This window comes from Epinephelus moara, chromosome 4 (assembly GCF_006386435.1).
Source record: "Epinephelus moara isolate mb chromosome 4, YSFRI_EMoa_1.0, whole genome shotgun sequence".
Lineage (NCBI taxonomy): Eukaryota > Metazoa > Chordata > Actinopteri > Perciformes > Serranidae > Epinephelus > Epinephelus moara.
Window position 1 is genome coordinate 31,424,877 of NC_065509.1, and position 26,139 is coordinate 31,451,015.

The window sequence follows — 26,139 nt, forward strand, 5'->3', positions numbered from 1 at the left end:
CGAGAGTTTAACGGCTCCAGCTCTGATCGGCTTCGATTAGCAGTGATTGAAATTCAATAACCAGGTAAACCCACTAATTTTAGCTTCTTAGCCAGTGCAGTGAATTGACCGGCTGCCACTAAACACTGTCCGTCTCCACCCAAGCAGCACTCGAACATCATTCAAAACTTAGTTTTAACCAAGTTTGAAAGAAAGAGATTACAAAAAGAAGTAACCACCGTAACATTCTCACTAGCCTTATGCTGCTGTTCACTAACCTGTTTTGTGGCCCATCTGTTCAAATAAACACAAGAAGTTTGTGCTCTAGATAAAGGATCAGCGCTCAGTGAATAACCTCCTAAGCCCTATGATAAGCTATTATGGCAAGACTTAACTATACTGACCAGTGAGCAGTGATAACTAACATGTCTTCATCAGGTGGGAACCTCCTTTCACCAGTGTTTCGTCTAGTTGGTCCCACAACACCTCCAGGAGGCTAGACAGTGATCTCTGGCGTCCCAGAGACACTCCCCTAATGCCAGGTCTCACTGCTCCCCACACCAACCCAATAACCTCCTTTACCTTACTTACACATGGCTTTCTCAGCCCACACAGCACTGCCACCTTCAACAAACCCAGGCTCCGCTTATGCGAGCTCCAGGTAGCGACAGTGCTGATACTACCTTTCCTAGCACACCTTACATTACACATGGCTTTCTCAGCCCAAACAGCACTGCCACCTTCAACAAACCCAGGCTCCGTTTATGCGAGCTCCAGGTAGCGACAGTGCTGATACTACCTTTCCTAGCACATTCACCATACCCTATTTCACATGCTACATATTAACTCCAATATAAGCTAAAGTTTTTGGGGGTTTTTTAAGTTTTTTTTTTATTTTTAACCAGCTCTGTCATCACAGTGTGTGCAGATAAATGGTGTTTGGCTTCCCCTGTGCTGCCAGGCCTGCAGCTCCCTGCTTATCCTCTGGTGTAAGTCTGCCAAATTTCCTGGCAAATGAACAGGAAGCTCAGAGTGTTTGGCTGCAAGAGGTGGAGGGACAGCAGGGTATATAGTTATTGGGTACATCCATGGGTGCTTAAGCTAGCTTGCAGCAGTCTCTCTTAATGGGACTGGCTAGCAATACCCTGGCAACCACTCATTAGCCTGCCATCCTCATCTGGAAGTGGGCGTGGTTTCATATAAAGTGGGTTGGAAAAATGCAGCCAGGCTAGCACTTTCCCCCTGTTATCGATCTTCACATTTATCTCACAGGCATGAGTGATATCGATCCTCTGAAGTGTATCTCCCAACATGTCACACTGTTGCTTTAAGTGTGTGTATGAGGTGTATGTGTCAGTTTTGTATGTGTTTTGCATGCTTTGTACATGATTGTGTTGCGTGTTGGAGATTTTGTTGAAGCCTGTTTGCCTGTGTATCTGTTGTTTCAACACTAACTCTGCACATCAAGCAGCCCACAGAGTTTTGTCAATACCACTGACTAGACTCTCCAACAACATGCCCAATCCTCTCTGCTTATCTACCGGCTCCACACGCACACAGCTCCATTGTCTGTAATGATACACCAGTGCTATCTCCATGATGGACCTTAATGCGTCCTGGCAACAACACAGAGCTCCACCAACCTAGTTATTAATGCAAGACACTATGGGTCGTCCACTGGAGCTCGTACAGTGGATTTCTGTCTCTCACCTCAACCTGTCTGATTCTCCTCAGCCTGCCTGGATGGTGTGAGCCAACGTGAATCCTGCCATGTATCTCATACTGTCTTCATGCTTGGCCTATTTATCTGGTTCAAGAGAAGGTGTGAGAAATGAGTGTGAGCATGATGAAAATTAAGAGCAGAGGTGTGAATAGTGGAGGTGTGAGGATGTGTGAGATTGTCCGTGCTCATTAGTGTGGAAAAAGTAGTATTGTGTGGCGTCTTACTCTTCCCATTATGTGTTTCTGCAGATCAACACCAGTGAGGTGGAAGCTCTTCTCTCTCGGCTGCCCTGCACCTTCAGACAGGAGCTGACCGGCGTCGGAGCCAGTCTGGAGAAACGCTGGAACTTCTGCGGCTTCCAGGGCATCAAGAGCACATAGACTCTGCTGGTGACGCTTCTGAGACGCAGAAGAGACGACAGGTAGCCAAGGCAACACAGGTACACGGAGGACGCGCACAGCTGACGGAGGCACTGGACTCCATTTGCGAAGACAAGAGTGCAAATTCACCGCAGATCTCAGATCAGGAAGGGGAGTTCTGTGTAGGCAGCAGAGAGATAAATATACAGTTTTTTTTGTGATGGCAAATTAATTGGCAGCATCTCTATGGTGACCAAGAGGTGGATGTATTTCTATGGTGACAGTCTCATCATCTCTCACTCTCTCTGGGTTTTTTTGGGATTCAACTAAACGTCCAAATCTCAGCAGAGTCATGGCATTAGTTGTATTTTTATACTCGAGCCCACATTTGGCTCAGCGTACTGTCAGACCTGGACTAAAAGGGCTACACAGGAACGTCATCAGGGTCGACTTTCAACCTCAGAAACCCTCTGGCTTCCTTTTTTTGCCTCTTCTTAATTTTGTACAATGATGTGAAATAAATTCTTATAGTTCCTTCTTCTATTAAAGGTGCACAGAGGATGCATTTTTAGTTATTTATACATCTCAGTGTTGAATTATGCTCCTACTTGATGCCACATGAGTCAGTTCTGAAATGGACAATGAACATCAGAGTGTAATCAGGCCCCGAATGGGACCCTAAGATGCTGCAAATGTTAAAATGACGAGGGCAGACACGTTCTGATCACACCAGTGATCTTCTTATCATTATAAATGGAGACAAGGATACATGTTGGCTATTCACACGGTGCCTTCCAGGTCTGGTTAATTTTACAAAGACAGACTGTTTTCTTTGCGCAATTTAATTCCAAATTATTGAATGTGAATGAGAGCACGCTCTTCTCTTTGGCTGCATCCACAATTACAGTTTCAGCCACGGATGATAATTGTGTTCACTGCTTCGTTGTAGCATAATGTGAAAAGGAGCTTCCTTTTGTTTGTCGGAGGGCTCAAACAAACAGTTGGGTGTTTTTTTTCCCCCTGCAGGCACTCGGCGCAGACAGTTAGCACATGCCTGGGAAACATTCATGATGAAGCAGTTGATGCATTAATGGTGGAATAACAATTTTGAGCACATCAAAGGCGGTAAGATGCATTAGAAATGACAGCGTCAGGTGGTTTGTTGGCTTCAAGGAGCGGCTTTACAGGAAGAAACAGATGAAACAAACTAATGTGGCAAAACATAGACGTAGATTTCAGGGATGGAGGCAGTGGACACGTCTCCTAGAACATATGCATTTGTCCCTCCAATTAAAAGCTTTTATTTTGACAAAATTAAATACACTTACACCATAAATTGATGCATTAAGGGCACAAATTGGTGCATAAAAATCACCAGAATGCAATAAATCAAGTGTTTAATGCTCAAAATTTTCTGGCAGAGGACCCCAAACCCCCTGTTTCATATGTCCCCCCTCAATGTTGAAACAAAACCTACGTCACTGCAGCAAAACATCTAAATGTGGTATGTTTTGAGATTTCTACCCACGTCATTACCCCAGTTTCTTACACTGGTTGATATTAATCTGCCTCATTTTTTCTGTAATGTACTGGTGAGTTTACATCTATCATCCACCATCCTGAAGATGAGCTTCTACTGCCATCTTTTGGAGGAACTTAACAGTGAGAGCATTGCAACTGTCAGTCTCCCTTGGCTCAATAAAGGATGCTGATGCTGTGTGTGACGGTATTTGAGAAGCTGCTCTCCTGTTACCTACTGTATCAGTGACTGGTGGTGCATGTTAAGTGTGTCTGCCTTCAATATTGAGGCGGTGCAGCATGGTGAAAAATGTCGGTTGACTTCCTTTACAGGGCTTTATTATTTGTGTAACAACAGTTTGATTAAATCCAAACATTACATTGCACAGATAAAATTAGCTTTATACTAACATACATCATCTTATGCGTCTCCTCACAAATAAAAATAGCCATTTTTAACATCTAAACAACCGGAACACATATCCTGAGATAACTGGTTTCAGTGTGGCTGATTAAAACTTTATCGGTGTGAGGTGACACTTCGCTCTGCGGGTTTTCAACAGTGAGAAATCCTGTCTCGCTTTGTGAAATGATCATGGAGAACACTGAAATCCCCTCTGTCACATCACATTTATACACAAATAGACCAAGCAGCTCTTTATTAAACAACATGACGCCTAAATTAAAGGAAATTATTACGTTGTTTTTTTTATAACACAATAACGTCTGACATGAACTCCATCAGTTACCAGCTCAGTGTGGATGTATGTGTTAGTGGAAAAAAAACAGTAGAAAGATGCAGGAATGTTAGATATTAAACTCTCAGCTACTCTGATGGTAAATGTGTGATGAACAATGAGAGCGAGGGGTGTAAATCGTCGTCCAGTCGCCAGCCCAAGTGCTCGCATCCAAATCCTGCAGTCCAAATGCATTTAGTTATCAACACAATCATCAAGTTCTCAGTCTCTTTCCCTTCCAGCTGGAGAAAGTGAATCCTGTCATAGCATCTGCTCTGTTGCTCTACATGTGCTGGGAGTCCATGATGTCCAGATACTTGGCGTCGATCATTCGGGGAAGCAGGCTGATCCTGAGAGAAAACACAGAGATATTGTACAGTAAATATATAAATCCCTCACACACAAACATTAAGTCTGACATTTTTTTGCACTACAGAAGTCTTTCAAACTCCACACCCCCCCAGGTTCTAAAGCTAAAAATGTGCAAGCTGATGACATCACTTTTCCTTCCTCCACAGAATGATGACTAGTAAACTGATCTTCCTGTGTTAAATCAGTGGCATTCTCCTGTAAAACAGCTCAGCATGAATATTAATGTTGACTCTGTGCAGACGTTGTAGCACTGTGTTGGTTTCCATGGTCCCACTCTGCCCCCTGTTGGCCTGGGTCGACTCACCTGACAGGCACCAGCAGGATCATCAGAAGGGGGAAGACCATCTTCATGTAGGGCAGAGGATACATCCCAAACGCACACAGGATGATCAGCTGGATCATCTGCACCGCTGTGAAGTAGTGGACCTTCCTCTGAGGCACGCGGCGGATGTAGTGTGTGGGAGGATAAGAGGTCTAGACAGAGAGAGAATCATGTGGGTAAAATGCTGTTTTAAATCACATTTCACTGCATATTTTGTTGCGCTAAAGTAAAAGTGGAGCAACTAATACACATTACAGTTGAAAGGGCAACATTTGCAGCTGTTGTTGCAGCATTAATGACAAATTTAGTGGAAAACAGTTTGCCAAATTTCCTCTGTGTGCATGTTCAAGGTGTACTATGCAGGATTGTTAGTGGCTGTTTCAAAAGTAAAACCCAATGACAGACCCACTCTTGTTTGGCATGTCATCTTGCAATATTTGTGTATTTTTAGAGCAGTGTCTTTTCTATGCCTGCTGCTTACGGTCCGGCAACTTTTTATAAAGCCCCGACCTCACCTGAACACTGTGAGGCTACACACCCATAAACGTCCCGAACACAGAAAATAAAAAGATAAAGGCAGAGGGCAGAGTCTCTGCAGAAAAATACACAGTCACAAACTTCTATTGCAGGGAAAGGCAACCTGCGGCCATTTTAGATCCTCTCCACTGTCTCCCTGTGGCTTTGACATGAAATTATATGGAAGGGTTTTCATTTCGTTTCGTTCTGGTTTTCATTTGTCATTGTTGTAGGCCTAAAGTGATTATTGCATTCTCTAACTGTAAAAATATGTAGCCTATACATTAGATTAATAAATGTTTGAACATTTCATGAGCTAAAACGTGCGTCATATGTCTACGACCTGCTGCCTTTTCCTCTAAGATTTGTTGAAGTTCAGTAGCTGTGGTTAGCCTGGAGCCTCTCCAGCTCGTCTAGCTATGAATTCAAAATCCAAAGAAGGAAAAGTCTTGAAGGGAAACAGAGGATTTAATAGTATGTGGACAGATTTGTTTGCCTTCACCACCAATGCCACAAAGTTAAAGTACTAAATAATTCTAACTAGCCAGCTGCAGAGTGGCCACCTTGTAGTTAATCATGTTAATGAATGCTCAGAAAGACCTGTTCCTTATGTTGACAGGTTTATGTCGACTTAATAGGCTGTTACCTTTATTAAAATATGTTTTATGGCTCCAGAAACTTCATTTTGGCCAATAGCGGTTCTTTAAATAGTAAAGGTTGCTGACCCCTGTTCTAGTGGGTCATAAGTGATGATTGAGAGGCATTACTTCTGTATGAGGAAAATCCTGCATAGTGTATCTTTCATCTTGCTTTTTGCTTAAATTAATTCTGTTCTGTACAGCAGCATATTGCTGCTATGTTATTATGACATATTTTCTCAATATTACAATATATACATGTCAAATTATTCTTGTGTTTATGACACATTTTTCTTTTTATAACAGCTTCTTATATTATGAGGCTTTCTAGTTACTTCACAAACTACGCATATCTCATTAAAACAAGAGATATTGTTTTGTCATAGCAACGCACAGACTCAGAGCATGATAAGTTGGTATGTTGGGTATTAAATTATCATGTGGACGTGTCTTGTTATAGTAACATAGCCTCCTATTTCTGCTCCTCCGCTTTCTTGTTTAAACAAGAAACTGAGCAGAAGTTGTTTGATGCGCTGGCAGCAAAGTTGCCGTAACTTCAACCCCAAACTTCCTCTGCCCACTGACTATCTGGATAAAGCAGTTTGAACCACCTCCCCCTGGGTGCCATTCGAGGCTGCCACTGTGTGAAGTATAATGATTAAACAGGAAAAAACAAACAGATCAACCAATCAACCCACAGCATCCTTCCTGCTCACCTGTTCCTTCAGAAGCAGGCACATGCGGTCCACCATCTGGTTCCCATCAAGCGAAGTGGCTGCGATGTAGAGGAAGAGGCCGTAGAGGACGGGCTTGGGGATCCACTGCAGAGGGATGGGCAGCATGAACGCAGACAAGCCGATCAGGATGTTGGCTGCCAGTGAGGTCAGACGTGTCTCCTTCACACTGACAATACTGATTGACACAAGGGCACAGAAAAGCACTTTAGATATCCTGAAATACACCTCTTATCTGACATATGGACGTGTGCATTATTTATCTTAATTAACAGCTGTGTGTGACCCCTTATCACGTAGTATGGCCTTTGTGTGGACACAGGTGTCAACCAAACTGTTTTAAGGGGCCCCACACAGGTGATAGTATCCAGTATTTCACAAGAAATGAACAAAAATGTAATTTTGTGAAAGAGGAGGGAATGTTTTCAGGGTTACTGCACAGAGAAAAAATTCGTCCTGCCTCTCAACACAATGAAAATGGCAAACACTATTTTCTAACAAGCGTTGCAGTTTAGAGGATTTCTATGATTTGTAACTGTGATTTCATCATTACACCGATGTGGTGTCACTGTATATTTATCAACACAGTGCACCAGGAAACACACTGCCAAAACTGCCAAAGAGGATAAAAAGAGCTGTCTGTTTTGGACTCAGGAGCCAGCCCGGTGCGCCACAGGGTTCCTGCTGGTAACGTCTTTGCCACCACAACAACAAAAAAATCACTAAAGAAAACAAAACTCCTTCTCCCTGCCAATCGTCGATAGATTCATGTCGTCATTTGGAGTTTATAAATGCTGTGGCAAATGGTTGTCAGACTCAGCTTTTCACTTTGTGAATGCTGCTACACACCTCTATATGTGTCTTAACGCTGTCTTGTACTGAGACCACAATATTTACACTGGTGAAATGTAAGGAAATAAAGAAGTAGTAGTTTAATCAACTTTTTTCCCACTTGCCACATCCCACTTTTCTCCCTCTCAGCATTTAATATCCAGGATAATGATTGTAATTCTTGTAACCATATAATTATAAGAAGCTTGTAAAGTGTTTCCTTGAATCAGTTGAAGGCACGACACATAATCAACGTGTGCGCAAATGATCAGGATAATAAAGCCCCTTTGCTAACACCCACTAACATCTGTCTTTTTAATGTAATGGGAGAGGTTACAACCGGCATTCACACCCGGTCAAATGACTCTGCCGTAGTCACAGGTTGTTATCAGCTCCGGCTCTGATTGGCATTGATGGAAACATAACACCCAGGTGAAAGCACTTAGTTTAGCTCCTTTACCAGCGAGATGCAATGATGCACTACCACAAAATACTGTTCATTTCCACCTAAGCAGCACTCAAACATCACTCCAAATTAGTCTGCACTGACTTTGAAAGAGAGACTGAGATACAAGAGATATTTAAAAATAAATTACCACAGTAACATTTTCACAGGCCTCTATGCTGCTGCTGTTAACTGACCTGTTCTCCAACGCAGTGACGTCGAACATGATGCACCAAAAGCAAAAAGAACCCACATATACAGAAAGATATACTCCTCTGCTGCAGAGCTGTGTACACAGCTCTGGTCTACTGGCAATGATAAAGGAGTCTATCGCCTGTTTTTCAGCAGGTTTCCCATGTGTACAAATCCGCGTACATGTACTAATTTGGGTGGAAAAGCAGCATACGACTCTGCCCTATTTTAATCCCCCCTTTAATCATGTTATTACCCATTCTTCAGTTGTATCTTTGGTCCCTTTGAGGGTCCCTTACCCTCAGGTTGGGAGCCACTGCCATCTAGGATGTATTGACCAGCGTTTTATTCAGCTAAAATCACCTCAAATGTCTTAATGGAAAATTCAAATATTAGAATAACAAGGTCATTTCCAATCTACTTGCAGTATATGAGCATAAACAGTGATTGTTGAATTTGATCAGAGGGTCAAGTTTATTTATTTATTTTTAAATTAAATTCCTGTATTTTTTGTTGATAATAATTTTAGTCCTACTGTTTTAAAATACTAAAATGAACTTTTATTATTTTTAGTTAATTTAATATTTCTTTTTGACCAAATCACCTGAAGGTCCACTTCAGTATTTTACAGTTAGCATCATGAACTATTCAAACAGACATTGAAAGGGTTCAGAGCAGCTGGTGTTTCAGTCTGGATGTCTTTCAAAGCACAGCTTGGTTTTTGTCCTTGTTTTAACTTCACTCACGTCGTGTAGAGGTGTCCATTCTCTACGTGCTGTTCCACTTTGGCCAGCTGACGGGCGTGCAGGGAGGAATGTGGGAAGGCTGCGTGCATCCATGGCAACCCCAGACAGGACATGAGGATGTTGATGAAGCCAGTCAGCATTAAGTCCCAGTGGAACGTTGTGCCTTTTAGCAACCTGGTACAGACGTTCACACACACACAAGTGTCAATGACAGACTGCAGCACTACAATATAACCTATATATACAAATATATATGACAGAAAATACAATATAACCTCTGTGAGATGTTAGATTTCTTGTCACGGCTCAGGAATTAAACACAAAATCAGGGTCTTACTTGTGTTCTGGTACATGTGTGAGTGAGATGACGATGTTCTGGTCGATGAAGATGAGCAACGCGAGGAGGAACCCCAGCCCGACCGTGCTCAGTGTGTTCATTCCTGACAGCTTATCAAATGGAGGGAAGTTGAAGATGGGGCCATCGTGGACACTGAACATAGGAACTAATAGGAGCATAAGTTGAATGTCTCAAGCAGATTTGCAAAGTAAAAATGACGACACTGATAATGAAAGAGAAGCTTTGGTGAACTTCTCTGCTAGGCTTTATAAGCAGCGTTCAACCCAGCGTCTTTGACCCCCATCGATTCAGAAGGCACGCTGGGTTAAAAGCTGCCTGAAAGCAAATATTTTCCTTTTTATCTCCTCCAACGTTGGATGTATGAACAGTGAAAGGTGTTCTGTGCCAAGGTTGTGACTTAAAGTCTCAAGGGTACTTTTCTATCACTTCTTTTATTTGAGAGATCTGTACTCACGCTCTATGTCGAGGAAGAGGTAGGAGCCAATGAAGGAGAATATCACCACAGAGATCGGCAGAGCGCAGTCAGACACAACCTCTCTGATTTTGTCATTCAGGTACGGGCTGTGGGGTAAAAGGAGCAACGTGAATTTAACATTGTGCAACTCTGATGTGATAAATTCTGTAAGGTTTACGACTGTATTTACAGTAGTTTCACTCATAGCTTGAAAAATAATCTGTGTCAAGTGGTGAAAGTTTGAGAAAGGAAAGAGCAATGACATCCCAGGAGTCAGACATGGAAATACACACATTTATCTGCCACATACATTTCACTTTTATACCTAACGGGTGAAAATTATTGCTGATGATTTGTAACGTTCTGCTCTACTCTTGGGATGTAAATGTACCCTCTTTTCAGGTCCTCCCAACTTCACACTGCCAGCCACTACAGAAACTAATTTACTCAATTGATATAATAAGTACAGGTTTAATAATGATCCATGAATGCCACTCCATATTTAAAGTAGTCAGATCCTTTATCAAGTGAAAGTAGCAATTCAACGATGTAAAATGTACCCTTGCACATATTTCAGTCCTGCATTCAAAATTGTATTTTAATTATAGAGTTATATTGATGAATGTTATGCAATTGTATTATTATGATCCATCAACATATAAGCAGCATTCAGTGTTAGGTACTTTACTTCACTGTATTACAATGTGCAAATGATCAATTATATAAGTGTGAGTATTAAGTAGCAGAAAAGTATCTCAGAACTGTATTGAAAAGGCAAGTTCAGTATTTTTGAACCTGAATCCTTTTGTCTCATGTTTGTGTCTCAGTAACTGATGGGAGCAACATTTTTTTAAACTGGTCCAGTATTGAGGGAGAGCACTGCAGACACCACTTATTAAAACAGGCTGCAATGTAACCATTGGTGGCATGTCTGCACCATCAATTTACGTCCATTAAAAGTGTTTGTTTTTACCACTGACAGGCTCAGATTGTTGTTTCAAGTGTCTGACAACATTATGGAAAAGATCCCTACAGAGGTAGACCTTTTTGTTTAACCAGAAACAACCGCGAAATCAAGCCTGGTCTTACTCAGAAGTCGACGAAAGCCGGCGCTTGGGCAGTGACTTGCGGTGTCGGAAACCAACAAAATAAAAAGGCGTCCTTTAACGTTATAGTTTAACACTGACTTTCACCCCAGAGAGCGGTGTTCGCGTCCCATAAGGTTACAAAGATAAACCCTGTTCCTTTTTTCTAAACCTAATCTGTGTTTTTGTTGCCTAAACCCAACCGTGTGTGTTTGTTGTTGAAGGAAAAAATCAATTAACGGTGTTGTTCTGATGTAGTATGTTTATTTTGAAAGAGACTTTATGTAAACATTAAATTTCCTGTGACAACGGAAGTTTTTCTTGAAAGAAGACAATGCATTTAACAGGAAGAGCTTGACACGGTGTCCTAGAACGTCAACAACCGACACACCCAGGGTACCTTGCATGTCGTATGTGGACGTGGAAAGTCCATGACCAAATGTCAATATGTGACGAATGAGAATGTGTTGCGAAATCACCATCACCAGACCCACCAAACAGTCATTTTAGCATGCGTACAGTCAGCTTATTTTCACATCTAACTGGGTCAATTAAGGGTAAATTTCAACCAAACCAGAGTTGGTGATTGTTGGAACAATGGCAAGACGAACAGAGACAATTTTTGTGGGTTTAATTTGTTTCTGTCGACTTTAAATGAGGTGTGTTCTACAGTGATAAAATTAGTGTTTATTTAAATGGAGTCTGGTAGGTTTGGTGATCTGGGGGGGATATCTCTGTAGGGATCCTTTCCATCATGTTATCAGACAATCTGAGCCTTTCAGTGGCAAAAACAAACCCTTATAGTGGACGTAAATTGATGATGCGAACATGCCCTTATGTGTTTACATTTCAACCCTCAGTTTCAGTGTCGCAGTTGCCGTCTGCAGCCCTCCTGCCCAATACTGAACTAGCTTCAAAAATTGTTCCAATTAGTCACGTAATGCAGAAACACAGGAAAATATGGTCCAGGCCGAAAAATACTGAACATACCCTATAAGTACAGTACTTAAGTAAATGTACTTTCTTACTGCTTAGACTACAAATGGAAATACTGTGCTTTAAGTCCACTACATTCATCTGACAGCTACAGTCAACATTTAAATCCAGGATTTTCACTTGAAACAGTTTAATTTTACATTGTTGTATTGCAGGGTGTAATTCAAACTACTCTGTCACTACTTCCTGATATTATTTGTATGTAATTTGACTAAATAGGGCAGTGAGTGAACGTACCTCCTCTTGATGAGGTAGAGGGCGTAGCCAAGCCATAGAGTCCCCAACATGAGCAGCAGACAGAGGATGGGCCTCTCTCTCGTGGTCACCACCAGAGACTCAGGCAGGAAGATTGACACGTGTCCCTCTGCGTGCTCCATCAGCGACACGGTCTCATTTTGATGCCTGAGCATGTTTCCTGTCTGGTTGTTTGCCTTCTCTAGAAGCTCAGCAATCTGCTGAAGCACCACCGTGCTGTTTGTGGTCGCCAGTACGGGCCCGTGGTAGAAGTAGTGAAAAACTAGGAAGTGTGGGGGAAAGGAGAAGGGAAAAAAGGAAGTTTCTTGTTAAAGCAAGAGATTTTTTGCATTTTCACCAGACCTTTTTCACACATTTGCAATACTTTTATGTACAAATACACCTGTTGTTGCAGCATAAATGACGAACCATAGACTAGAAATAATGGATGTAGCTACTATGATGTCACCCATTGTTTTGTGGAGTCTCATTTTGAATCCCAGCATTTCAGTCATCACCATCTTGGTTTTGTGGAGATGTGATTTGTGAGTCTAGCACCGTGGAGGAACATGGGGGGGATCTGACTGAAAAGCCGAGGACGCTATCGGCAGACAGCCTGTCACTCAGAGCGACCTGCCCTTAATTATGCATGACTTAAAATGTAAACAGTTACGTTAAAATTCACCACACGTAAGGTTGTCATTAAAGGGGAAATAGACTATAGAGACCAAAACCTTTTTTGTACCAGGCTGTAAACATGTTTATTTCAGCTGTAAAGTTGGAAATTTTAACATTGGAGTCTATGGGGATTGACTGGCTCCTGGTGCTAGCCTCAAGCAAAATAACATGCAAATTTAATCACAGAGCATGTAATTAATTAGATTCATTTATTTAGTCGCTTGACAACCCTGATGATAATTTAGATTTATTTTGTGTCATGGGAAGACTTTTTTGTGATATTACAAGATAAAGGGATATACTGTTTAAACAAGAATAGGGATGTCAGTTCAGGTTAATTTTGCTATCGATAGCCCAATACCCATTAACCAATAATTAACCAGTAAATTTTAAGGGGAAAAAAAGCAAAATGATGTAAAATAAAAGAGGCACTTTATGTTTTTGGCCCAGTGGTCCACTGACTCAGTGAGCTTTAGCGCAGCATTTCAAAGCGCTATCCATTTAGAAATGGTGAAATTTTAATGTTTTGTGATGTAAATGTCTTGCCTTTTATTTTTTTTTATTTTGTTGACATTATTTGACAGACAGCCAACTAGCCACACTATGATTTGGAAACATAATACCCACTGCCCAATATCTGGTCTTAACTGAAAAGCTAATGTTAGCCTTGGCCACTGAGCGTTAGCTAGCTAGTGGTGGCCCTCATTAAAGCTGGTAACGCCATTCCAGCAACTGAACGGCGTTGCTGCAGAAACATCATGGCCACCTTTCTGCCTCCCCCATATAGCCCAGTGAGTAAGCAGCTTCATTTTAAGCCACAAACCCCCTTTATATTTAGTGTTGTTAACTCCTGTATGTTAGCACCACTAGCTGTGTTGACACTGCTAACTGCGCTAACAGAGCTAACAGTGATAACATAAAGGGGGTTTGCAGTTCAAACTTGCACAGCTTACTCACCAGAGTGACCCAGGGAGAGACCGGCAAGTGGGCAAAATGTTTCCACAGCAATGCTGTTCAGATGGGACAGCGTCTCTAGAAGTAATCACAGAATAAGCAGCGTCGCTAGCTAACACTGGCTACCATCAGACTTGGTTGGTACGCAGTGCAGTAAACTGAAGCATAGCAAGTTAACCTCTAGACCGACATATGTAACTATCAAAATATTCTCAGCAGTTAACCTTTGACATCCCCAAACAAAAAAACCTTTTTGTAAATACCTGGTTTATTATAACATGGGAGGGTTTTGTATGAAAATAGTACTTGTTAGCCTAAAATTAAACAATATTGTTCGACATGCTGCCATACAAACTAGAAGACGCACTCAACAAGACGAGGCCTATATTCATTCTTAGATACACATTTAACATTTTTTGTCATGTCCTAAAATAGTCTGTTATGAATCTCAGCAACAACATAAAAATAGAATAAGTATAAGAAAAAGAATTACGTCTATTTCACACTACACTTAGCATCATTGTTCATACATGTTGCACAGTCTTATTGATATAATCCCCCTTTCATGTAGGAATCATCAGAATATTTCCAGACATTCAGGCACAATCAAGCAGCGCGCTGTATTCAAGCTGTTTTTATGTAGTTTAGTAGAAAACTACCCTGAGGCTTGAAGATGAGAGAAGAAAGCTCTAAAGAATCCATCATATGCTCATCCATTTATTTCCTGTCTTGTGACAAGCCCTTGTGAAAAAGATAAACAGACGCTGCATGAAAGAATACATTATATTTATATTATGGGTTTGTCTGTTTCTCCACAGCACACAGGGGGCCCGTTTGATTTCATGCTTGCTTTTCCTCTAAAGACTCCATGATGAATATGTATATTTGCTGGGCTACATTACCTACAACAAACGATATGAGGGATGTTTAAACATCCCCTGCAGTGTGCAGAGATAGCTCTGCTGCAGAGACATTTTAAAACATGTTTAAGGTAGTCTGACCTTGGCTCGACTTACTTTTGACGGTGCCTTTCACTGCATCCCCGACAAATGCTATGGAGATGAACAAAGCAATGACTTCTTCTGTTGAGCTGGGAGATAAAACATGGGGGAAAAAAGCATGGTGTGATCATTCATGTTGTTTCCAAATAGTATTTTTATACACAGACACAGTCATAACAGTCTGTTCAAGGCGGAATGTTTGCCAAGATAGTGAGCGTGCACATTAAACAAAATTAATAATTATGGCTGAAAACAGGAAGTCAAAACAGATGCGTCCTCTCTTATCAGTGACCTCACCTCAGTGCATGGCCACACCGTTAGTCACATATATTACACGTACAGGGCTTCTGTCTGTGGTATGTCAGAGTAACAAATGTGGTGTTTTGTATTCACCGTTTGAAGAGCTTCATAAACAGGCTGACGTTGAATAGGCCTCCGAGGATGAGGAACAGACTGTTCCATAAACCGATGCAGGCGTAGAAAGCATCAAAGTCCAGGTCGTAGTCGTCACAGATTCCCCTGATTACTAAAACACATACATAAAGACACAAACATACATTTTATTGCATTATTATAAACATTTTCTCTACTTTTTTTTTAACAGATTTTGTAAAGGCGCTCTGCAGTCAAAAACCATATTATTTAAAGGGACAGGTCATCCAAAAATCAAAAGTACACATTTTCCCTCTTACCTGTAGTACTGTTTATCAATCTAGATTGTTTTGGTGTGAGTAGCTGAGTGTTGCAGATATCGGCAGTAGAGATGTCTGCCTTCTCTCCAATATAATGGAATTAGATGGCACTCAGCTTGTGGTGATCAAAGCACCAGAAAAATACATCTGAAGACTAAACATCATGTCGCTTTACAGGAACCATGACCCAGTGACCCCAGATAATCCACAGACATTGTTGTGAGCCGCTTCAAGTAGGAACTGTTTTTTTTTTTTGTTTTTTTTTTTCAACCTTGTTCTCATGCACTGTGTATGTATACCTACAAAAAATAATGCACCTATGTAACCCTCCTAATCCTGGCCCAGTAACCCACATAATAGTGAGGGCTGTAATCATGTGATAAATGTGCTGAGTAAAGAAGGAAGTAGCAGAAAAAGAGCAAAAGTCTGCATACGGAGGCAGGCTGGGGTGGTGAATGGGTCAAACAAACACACGATTTTTCCTCAGGAGACTGGTGTTTGTGTCCTGTGTGAAAAAAGGTGAACATTATGTTTCTTTAAGGTACGTTGTCACGGTATGTTAAGTACGTAATGTCACAACACCCAACCATGTTTCTTTTTCTGATTTAGTGCCAGTAGGGGCACTAAATCATTGGGTGCTATTTCGTTAGATATCACATTAACCATTGTATGAGGATATGATGCAGAACTATACTTGTCAACTGTATCACCGCACAGAAAGAAGCGTGCATCTACAAATGGACGAGAGGCTCATGCTCATGACAGCGCAATATGTGAACATTAATGGTGTCCTCCTTGGCTGAGCTGTAACGTTAGCTAGCTCAGTAGTGATAGGTAGAGGGTGACACGGGAGTGGATTTTCAGTCCCAATAATATGAGCTAGCAGTAGATGCACTCTTCCTTCTGCGCTTCCAACTTTAGTTTGGTAAATGTGGTTCAGTATAAAAAACATAGTTCCTACATGAAACTGCTCACAAAAGGTCTGTGGATTATCTTGAGTAACTGGGTCATGATTTCTTGAAAGAGACATTGTTTTTTTAAACACAAATCAAGTGCCATCTAGTCCTATTCCATTCAAGAAAAGGCAGGCATCTCTACAGCCGATGTCTCTCACACTTACACCAAAACAATCCAGACTGATAAACAGCTCTACAGGGAAGAGGGAAAATATATATCTTTGATTTCTGGGTGAACTGTCCTGTGTCAGTTCTCAGTTCTGTCTCTTGTAAACAGTCAGTTATCCATTTCCAAGTAGTGGGAAAGGGAGTTTCCCAAGCTGATCTTAAAGGTCCCATAAAGGTTGAAAGATGAGTATTTTGCATGAGACAATCCAAAGAGTTCAACTGTAGAAGTATAAGAACAGAGGTCATGTCTGGTAACGGCTGCTGGCTTAGTTGATTGAAGCTTAAGCTCAAGCATCAAGCTTGTTATGCGTTTGCTGCATGTAGTATACTTTTGAAGTGCTCTACAGATCAATTCACCTCCTAGCAAAGTACAAAAATGTGGTTTCTAATCTCCTTGTTTAAACAATACACACCGCTTATGAAGATGGCCAGAGGCGCAGTGGTCAGTGGAATGACAAGAGGTGAGCCAGCAAACAAAGAATAGATCACTCCTCCAATGCTCTGACCGACAATGGTCTTCTGAACATCTGCCAAAAAAGAAAACCAGTATTTTTTTAGTGCTTCAGATTAAATACATTATTGGATGTTGCAGATCAAGACATCAATGTTCGGAGTTTGTACCTATCTCTCCTCGTGTGCTTTCATCATTCAGTGAGCCGAAGGCGATGGCGGGCAACAGAATGGCAATGTAGAGGAAAATAGCAGTAGTAGTGTACTTCAGCAGACAGCGGTCCTTCCCTGTTATACCTAATGGATTATTGAAAGGGTGATTAAAGATAAAATAGCTAAATCCTTGCATTCCTTGAGAATCTTTTATGAAATAATGGTTCATGATTTGCAACAGTAGCAATTAAAAGGTCTGGATGCAACATTCATTAATATGGCAGCAAACCACTACTGGTTGTGTAAAGATATAGTGGAGTAATGGCGTCCTGAGCTGAGAATGAAGACACACCGCCTGTATGTGGTATAGTTTGAGCTTCTCTGTAGTTTGTTGTGGTAAACCAGTCCTGCTGCATGTGCATGTGTATGTCTGCTAGCCACAATGTTAACAACTCATATGCCCTGAATTTTGCATAGAGGCCCTTTATGTTGTATGGATACTATGTTCCCACTTAGGAAACAGTTTAATACGGAAATGTAATTACCGTCTGTGAAGTCTGAGGGGTAGAGGGGGAGTCTGCGACGGAGGTCATCGTAAACACCTTTACCAACCTTAAAGAAGTCTTTGCACTGTGAAGAAAAAGACAGAATTTGGTCACTTAGACTGGACACATCAGTCAACTATAGTTAATGCAGGAAACAGTTATTAGTCACATGCTGTAACTGTTTACTAGTCGGAGAGCCATCTAATGGGACTGCAGGATAAAAGACTGCGCACTGAAAGATAAAAGATAAAAGGGCTGCTTTTGCTGGGGCGTGCTGCTTTGGGTACAGGTGAGAACATAAAATAAGTTTAACACCAGTACTTTGAGGACTTAATAGATGCAAAAACACAGCACAGTGGTTTATAATACTGTGAGGAAGGATTTCATAACTCTGTAAAGTTATAAGTCAGCATCAAGTTATCCTTGTAAATAGTAAAAAAAAAAAACCACCAAGTAATCTACCAGGAATGTCAGAGGTGGAAAGTAACTATCTCTGCTTTTTGCAGATGATGTGGTTCTGTTGGCTTCATCACACCGTGACCTCCAGCAGGCACTGGGGAGGTTTGTAGCAGAGTGTGAAGCAGTCGGGATGAGAGTCAGTACCTCCAAATCTGAGGCCATGATTCTCTGCCAGGAAACAGTAGATTGGCCCCTCCAGGTTGGGAGAGAGAGTTACTGCCTCAAGTAAGGGGGTTCAAGTATCTTGACAAGTTTGTCTTGTTCACGAGTGAGGGTAGAATGGAGCATGAGATGGATCGGCAGTTTGGTGCAGCTTCTGCAGTGATGTAGGCGCTGCGTGGTGAAGAGGGAGCTTTGGGTAGTAAAAGAATGGACTGCGGATACAAGTGGCCGAAATGAGTTTCCTCCGTGGGGTGGCTGGGCTCAGCATTAGAGATAGGGTAAGGAGCTTGGACATCGGGCGGGAGCTTGGAGTAGAGCCGCTGCTCCTTCACCTTGAAAGGGGTCAGTTGAGGTGGTTCAGGCATCTGATCAGGATGCCTCCTGGGCACCTCCCATTGTAGGTGTTTCAGGCATGTCAAACTGGTAGGAGGCCAGGGGGCAGACCCAGAACACACTGGAGGGATTACATATCTCGTCTGGCGTGGGAACGCCTTGGGGTCCCCCAGGAGGAGCTGGAAAGCGTTGCTGGAATACTGTGCTCGACCTGCTGCCCCATGATCTGGCTCTGGATAAGCGGATGAAAATGAATGGATGGATGGGTGGGATAGTTGCAAACCTTAACGTATGCAGTGTTTTCAACGCAGGACTTTTTTACAGTGTGATATTAGTACTTTACTTATGTAAAGGATCTGAATACTTCCTCCACCACTGAGGAATGTGCGCTTGCATGTGTATGTTTGGCCAGCAGAGTGTTGAGGGAGCTACTACCCTTACTGTGCTGATGCATTGGTCCCTTTGAAATAATTGGATGACCTCTCCACCATCCATGATGCTAATGGTGGTCTGAATATGACCTTACATCGAATTTTACCTCTGACTGACTTTTGCGAGGGAAAGAAGATGGTCAAATATTTCATAAACACAGGACATTTATTTGTAAATACCTTAACTTTCATACATTTGCTAGCTGGATGATCGGTCCTTTGAATGAGCATGAAAAATAGATTTTTAGAAACCTTTGTAGGAACATAGCTGACGTCCAGTATAAAATTGAACACACTGACACACCTGAGTGTCTGTCACTGTTTGTTTTATATAATAGAACTTTGTTATCACAGAACGGGTGGAAAAGTTTGTTTAGCAGCAGCGAACCTTAAATGCTGTTTTGAAAGCGTTGAGGACATCAGGTGCAGACACAACCTGTTGTTAACTTCGGTCTTTTACAACACAACTGCATGCTTTCTCTCTAGGCAGCATTTGGGTGTTCCCTCTTCTCCGCCCTCCTGCTGGGCGCACACATTTCCTCTTAATTTAAACACTGGACATAATGAAGTACTTTATCATTACATGGAGCAGCACACATTCTGCTGCCAGAGCCATGGCAGACTTGGCAGCTTTCTGGGTTTGTTGCCCAGCTGCTTCTCGTTCCTCGGGCCTGGCTGATAGAGTGTGGAAACAGGATAATCACATAATCTGGCTCAACTACTTTACTTTACTGCATCACATCTTTATATGCCCGGATGGAGCGGGAAAACACGAGGGTGGTCTCCACATGTGGAGAGACCAAACAGTCGATAGAGAATATAAATGTTGGTTTTACAACAACTCCTTGTTAGAGTTATGTTTCCATATATTCGCTTTTAAGGTTCGTGCTTTTTGTTGTTCTGGAGTTATACTTAATTCATATTGGTCACATGGCCACTTCTTTTTGTTTTAATTATTGCTCTGTGCACTGAGTACAGAGCCAGTGTGTTTGCTCTTCTTTCACACCTTAAGTGCTTTCCCTTTACGTGGATCTGAGTCCTCCACTTCCTCCACGACCGGCTTCTCAGTGACGATGGAGAGCTGCTGTCGCTGGTAGACCAGCTCCTGTTTGAACTCCTCCTGGGTCTTGGCCTCCAGAAGCTTCTGTCTGAAGGAAATGTCGGAGAACATCGTGGCAAATGTTCTACCGAGCTCAATGGCCGTCTTGGTGCTTTTCTGAAAAGGATGATGAGAAAGTTAAACGGATGATAGCCCAGAGAGACCAACAAACTATAACACTAGTTGTTTTCTGGTGACCTTTCTCAGCGTTTCCACTGAACCTTGCTGTATTTTTTAATGAACCTGGGAGTATTCATCGACACATCGGTGCTTTTTTGAGCAGCGTTTGAGCAACTGAATCTGACCCTAACCCATCACTGATTTTCCAGCTGCTTTTTGTGTGTTTTAAGCCAAACATGATCCATAACCAGGTGTTTTTTTGGGGTGGAAACCAGCATACATTCACATTTAAGACACTAGGAGTGGTGCATTTCTGGCAATTTGTCCATAATATAACAGAGAGTTTCAATTGAGGAACTGAGACTTGGTCTTTACCGTTCGAGGGGGGGCCAGGATGAGGATGACATAACGAGCCTCGCAGCAGTTGACGCCCCAGTTCTGTGGCCTCTCCAGGCGAGCGATGCAAATGTGACGTCGCTGCAGGCTCCTCACACTGGAGCTGAATTGATAGAAAAATATTTTTGGATCAGTGGTGTTTAGATGACTGATCGTGCAGCAGTCTGTATTGGCAGGTGTACATTAGATTGTCCTATGAAAGCCAAAACAAACTGACTTCCAGTGGAAGGATATTTTTGTTGTTGTCCCTGCACGGTCGAATGAACTAAACAACTATCCACAACATAGTGAGCTGGAGGCTGGAGGAATTAGTCAAAATAGCACCTGTTCACGTAAATATTATTGTAGATGAACTCACAGAATACAGAGCCAGGACTGCTGGTAACGAATGCCAGTGGAAGTAGCAGTGACACCCTGGATGGTCTCTGACAGAAGGTGAACTGTGGGAGCAGAAAACATTGCACTGAGCAGCCAAACAAAAGCTTTATCCTTGAAAAGTCAAGCAGCAAACACTTCAACTCAGAGTGCTTCTAATATGTTTTGCTCACCATTAAACTCCTTCCCGCCAGCGTCAGTGAACAGCGAGTTCATGACCTCATTCACATCGCAGTTCTCGTGGCCCTCGCCCACCACGTTAGTTAACATTTGCTTCAGGACCTCATCCAGAGTGGCAGCTTTCTCATCCAAAAGGATGCTCGCCTGGGCCAGGAAGCTGTCCAGGTCTCTGTGGGCGCGCACTTCCTCCTGGAAGTTCATTGGCTTCACATACTATTGTGAGCCAAGAACAAGGGAAATTCAATTGATAGAGTAATAATGTCACAGTGAAAACAAGTGAAAGGTTTATTGTCTGATTTTGCTGACTGCATATTGCCTGACAGACAATAGATCCACACAATTCCTGCCAGCTTTCACACTGCTCTCAGATATAGCTCAGTTCTCAGTTTAAAACAGCTCAGTCATCAGAATACAGTGTTGGCATCGCACAAACCATGTACATGTTACATTTGTACATTTCATACCGTACATATCATATCAACAGTTCTAAAGTGACGTAGTTCAGATTACATGTATAGGAGCTCAGTTTCTCCTAATGAGGAGGAGGTGGTGGTGGATAGTGTGAGACCTGGGAGAGGCCGTTGCCATGCAGCAGACCACTGTTCATGACAAGTGATGTTTCCAGATGAGTTTCTGGCTACAATACCATGAATTTTCAGCCAAAACACGATGTTTCCTAACCCTAACCAAGTGTCTTTTTGTGCTTCAACCAAGCAGCAACCTGGAGGGCTGACAAGTGAAACCAATGTAGATGTGCAGAAACCTGCAGTTCATCGACTGGCCACTTGGGGCCCATAGACTCCCATGTGAAAATACCCAACTCCCCAGCTTAACAGTCCATTTCTTAAAGCTAACCACATGTTAACCAATGTTGTCACAGCATAAAACTGAAAATGAAAAGTAAAGTTCCAACATCTAATGTACATAAGAAACATACAAATTTAATTTACAAAAAGAACAAATGTTACACATCGGTGGTTTGCAGGAATGTACAGTTCCAACATTTATTCTGGGAATTGGGTTGTTGAAAACATCAAGCGTGAGCTGGGTAGAAATTTGGGAATTTTACCTTTAAAATAGGACAGTTGGAGAAAAAACTGGGCTGTGTGTTCAGAGGTAAACGTGTGTAAAAGAAACTGTAAAATGCTGCTTTCCTGTAATTATTTGGCAGCAATGATTATAACAGAGAAAATGACTGGAAGAAACAAATCTTACTTTTCTTGTCGTGTTCAGAAGCCCAAACCCAGGACATTCAGGATCTGCAAATAAAAGCCACAGAGAAATTTAAACGTGAACACACTGTTTTAACCTCCGAGCCCTTATCTCTGATCCCCACTGCCCACTGGAAATGCCTAAAACATCTCTCTAGTATTAATAGTTAAAGGAATATTTCACCCCCATAATGACCATTTGTATATCAGTTACTCACCCCATGTTACGTGGAATTACTGAAGAACACTTTGTTTTACTCGCATGCCTCCATGGTGAACAAAAAACTGAGAAGATTCTTGATGAATTGAAGTCATAGGGGACCATATTTAACAACAGCAATACTATAACACAACACCTGTTCACACAACTCATGCAGTATAATCCAAGTCTCATTTCTCCAATTGTATGCTCAGTACTTTCCTGTGATATTTTAAACACTTCTCCATATGAGTAGGGTGCCTGGGCAAGCACCTGGTGTGCACTCTGCTTGTGCATTATATGCAGCTCAAAAAGCACACACTTGCCCAGCCAGTCACTCATTTGTGCTTGACACTGTTTATGTGGAAATATTTTGAATAGTAAGGTTTTAGTGAAAATGCATGTATTTGAAGAGCGCTGAGCATATGACTGGATAAATGAGACTTGGAATATACTGCATGAGTTGTGTGGAAGTTTGTAAACTGATGTTTCGTTATAGTTTTACCATTGTTAAACATGGACCCCTAGGAAGAATCTTTTAAGTTTTTGGATTCTTCGTTCACTGTGGAGGCATTCACAAATTTATCATAACACGATATACAAATGATCATGTTGTGGGTGAAGTATTCCTTTAATAGGAAGCACTGGCTGCCAGTTTCTTGTCCATGAACTTCGTTTCAGTTATTACGACTCGGGGAATCCGAGCTGGCACACATGATTTCTAATTGCAGAGGCTGAAAATTATTCTCAGGCAATGAAAGTCACAGGAGGAGGATACAGCGTAACGGCACAGCGTTGAAATGAGCTATTAACCTGTCTTGTTGAGTAATGAAGGCATTTGTTTTCCCTCTTATTTATATTCTTAGAACAAATAACAACACAGAGTAAACATGCAGCTTTTTATACACACACACATACACACACACACACACACACCTGGAACACTGATCTGGATCTCGTTGTCGTAGATGTGATCCTTGACGGGTGAATCTTGCCTACAGTCCTGTTCCCCATCCTGCAGCTCTGAGGATAAAACAGAAGTGGTCACAGTCGAGTATCAACCAAGTTACTTCTATACTATAACTGTTTTTGCTGCAGCACTTTGTTCATATTCACTTCACAGTTCAGTAACAATAAAGGCCATTTCATAGATGAATGTAATATTGAGATAAAACTGTTCTTTGTATCAAGGTTAAGATGCAGTGCCAGCCACATTAACAGTGTCTCCAGTAAGGGACAATTTATTTTTCCCTCCCACCATCTCTGCCATCTGTTGACAAGCACACACCAAGATGGAGAGAGAGAGAGACCCAATAAAAACTCCCCCTTAAACCAGACATGCAGCAATATAACAATAGCAGCCCCTCGTAAATTCCTTAATTGTATAGAAGATAAATATGGCATCTCGATCGCAACTTTTTATGAGGGGAGGAAGAAACAGCCGCAGAATTAGAGAATTAACCTTAACCCTTCACGAGCAGAGCTTTGAGCTATGATTATTCCCGCTTCCCGTCATTGACTCAGAGATCATCTGCCTCGTTATTTACCCATTAATTAACCTCTCAACACACCAGCGAAGGGACTGGCTGTGCTCACCAGCATGTGAAATGGGTCATCAGTCAGCAGCGAGAGGCATTGGCATTAGCATAAATAACTGTTGAAATAAATTTACATGTGAAAATTTGTATTTTCCCTCATATCTGTGCTTGCAAAGCAGATCATATCATAAAAGAGTAGAACCCATGCTGTGAAAAACAATCAGAGTATGTATTACTGCAGCTACTCACCCATTTCCTGGAAAACATATCCATTCTTGGACCTCCCGGTGGATGGAGCGTCTGCAGGAGAAACAAAAATGTTATTAACACCAGTGGTTCCCAACCTTTTTCCTTTAGGGACCCCTTTTCTATCACTGAGTAAACTGACAACCCACTGACGAAGTGACAGTGAAAGTGAACGAACGTGAACACAATAACTGCAGGAAGTTTGTATAAAATGAGATATTTAGATGAGTTTTGAGCAGATTATTTCCTGTGCATATTAAATCAGAGATTTCCTGATATTTTTAGGGAACTTTTTATACATTTTTTTTTCTATAAGATGACTTATAAGATGCAGGACAAGTCTGTTTAGCAGAGAGTGAAGGCTCTGTGAATGTAGCATGTGTTCAGGTCTTTAGGTCCCCTTATCCTGTGAGATTTTTAACATAAAGTTTATATCTTTAATAATAATCCAACCTTTATAGCCAACAATTTTATCTGGATTTAATTTTTCTCCACAGAAGCGAATGAAAGGGTGAGATATGATATTGTCTGGTGACCCCCTGTGAAGCTTTGGCGATCCCAACATGGGGTCCGCACCCCCAGGTTGGGAACCAGTGATTTACACTAGTGGTTCTCAAACTTTTTAAAGTAGTTCCCGCTGACTAGTGCAAAATATTTTTGGCAGAAACACACAGTGAACAAACCTGAACCTGACTGTGTTTGGTCGGTGACAGTGAACCAAAGCTGAAAGACGTTAAAAGCTACAAAGAGCTGGGTGATGATATCTGTGGGTTCATCGCTATGAGCTATTGTAAAAAACATGGCGGCATGGTGGTGCAGTGGTTAGCATTGTCCCCTTACAGCAAGAGGATTTCTGATTCGAACCTGTGGGGGAGCCCCTCTGTGCGGATTTTGCATGTTCTCCCCCTGTCAGTGTGTTTTCTCCAGGTACTCCAGCTTCCTCCCACAGTCCAAAGACATGCAGGTTAATTGGTGACTCTAAATTGGCCGTAGGTGTGAATGTGAGTGTGAATGGTTGTTTGTCTCTATGTGTCAGTGACCGACTGTTTAAAGTGGGTAAAATCTAATTTTATTGCAGAGCTGTGCCCAATGGCAGTATTGACAGAGTCGAGCCGTTTTGTGTCGGTGTGAGATTGTTGGATTATTGGGAGTGGAACTGTTTAGTGGGTCAGTGTTGGACGTTAGCCGCTGCTGCTGTATTAGCTTGTGTTGCAGCTGATCGCTGATGATCCCCCCCAGCTCAACCCAGTCTCACTCCGAAGTCGTCGAAATCCGGCGCTTGGGCAGTGACTTGCAGCGTTAGACACTGAAGAAAAAAAGCCGTCCTTTAACATCGGCATGATACGCGGCCGGTCACCGGCGTTCAACACAGCTGGACAAGAACGAAAGTTAAGGCGGCGAAAGTCCAAGTATGGTGGATGGGTCCAACAAACACCAGCTATCACCTGGGAGAGCAGTGTTCGCATCCTGTAACAATATAAAGCCAAACCCTGTTCTTTTTTCCTAAACCCAACCATGTGCATTAGTTGTTGGAGGAAATAAAAAAAACGTCAA

The 26,139-nt window shown here is 42.0% G+C and overlaps 2 protein-coding genes across 4 annotated transcripts in view; one reads left to right on the forward strand and one right to left on the reverse strand.

The window, feature by feature from the left end:
• The window catches only part of LOC126388712 (ecto-NOX disulfide-thiol exchanger 2-like), a 264,071-nt gene extending 260,468 nt beyond the window's left edge, over window positions 1-3,603 (forward strand). For both annotated transcript variants that reach the window (XM_050041965.1, XM_050041966.1), the window contains one exon: window positions 1,951-3,603. In XM_050041965.1, coding sequence (XP_049897922.1) covers window positions 1,951-2,082 — 132 coding nt within the window. In that variant the 3' untranslated portion in view covers window positions 2,083-3,603. The remainder of the gene's footprint in view (window positions 1-1,950) is intronic.
• Window positions 3,604-3,901: 298 nt separating this feature from the next.
• Window positions 3,902-26,139, reverse strand: part of LOC126388709 (solute carrier family 4 member 11-like) — a 35,441-nt gene continuing 13,203 nt past the window's right edge. For both annotated transcript variants that reach the window (XM_050041955.1, XM_050041956.1), the window contains exons 2-20: window positions 24,589-24,639; window positions 23,738-23,824; window positions 22,607-22,650; window positions 21,385-21,604; window positions 21,195-21,276; window positions 20,816-20,939; window positions 20,228-20,437; window positions 17,837-17,921; window positions 17,310-17,435; window positions 17,102-17,215; window positions 15,266-15,398; window positions 14,888-14,961; window positions 12,243-12,522; window positions 9,925-10,031; window positions 9,450-9,615; window positions 9,113-9,286; window positions 6,881-7,076; window positions 4,993-5,162; window positions 3,902-4,666 (exon numbers count right to left, since the gene is read on the reverse strand). In XM_050041955.1, coding sequence (XP_049897912.1) covers window positions 4,600-4,666; window positions 4,993-5,162; window positions 6,881-7,076; window positions 9,113-9,286; window positions 9,450-9,615; window positions 9,925-10,031; window positions 12,243-12,522; window positions 14,888-14,961; window positions 15,266-15,398; window positions 17,102-17,215; window positions 17,310-17,435; window positions 17,837-17,921; window positions 20,228-20,437; window positions 20,816-20,939; window positions 21,195-21,276; window positions 21,385-21,604; window positions 22,607-22,650; window positions 23,738-23,824; window positions 24,589-24,639 — 2,510 coding nt within the window. In that variant the 3' untranslated portion in view covers window positions 3,902-4,599. The remainder of the gene's footprint in view (window positions 4,667-4,992; window positions 5,163-6,880; window positions 7,077-9,112; window positions 9,287-9,449; window positions 9,616-9,924; window positions 10,032-12,242; window positions 12,523-14,887; window positions 14,962-15,265; window positions 15,399-17,101; window positions 17,216-17,309; window positions 17,436-17,836; window positions 17,922-20,227; window positions 20,438-20,815; window positions 20,940-21,194; window positions 21,277-21,384; window positions 21,605-22,606; window positions 22,651-23,737; window positions 23,825-24,588; window positions 24,640-26,139) is intronic.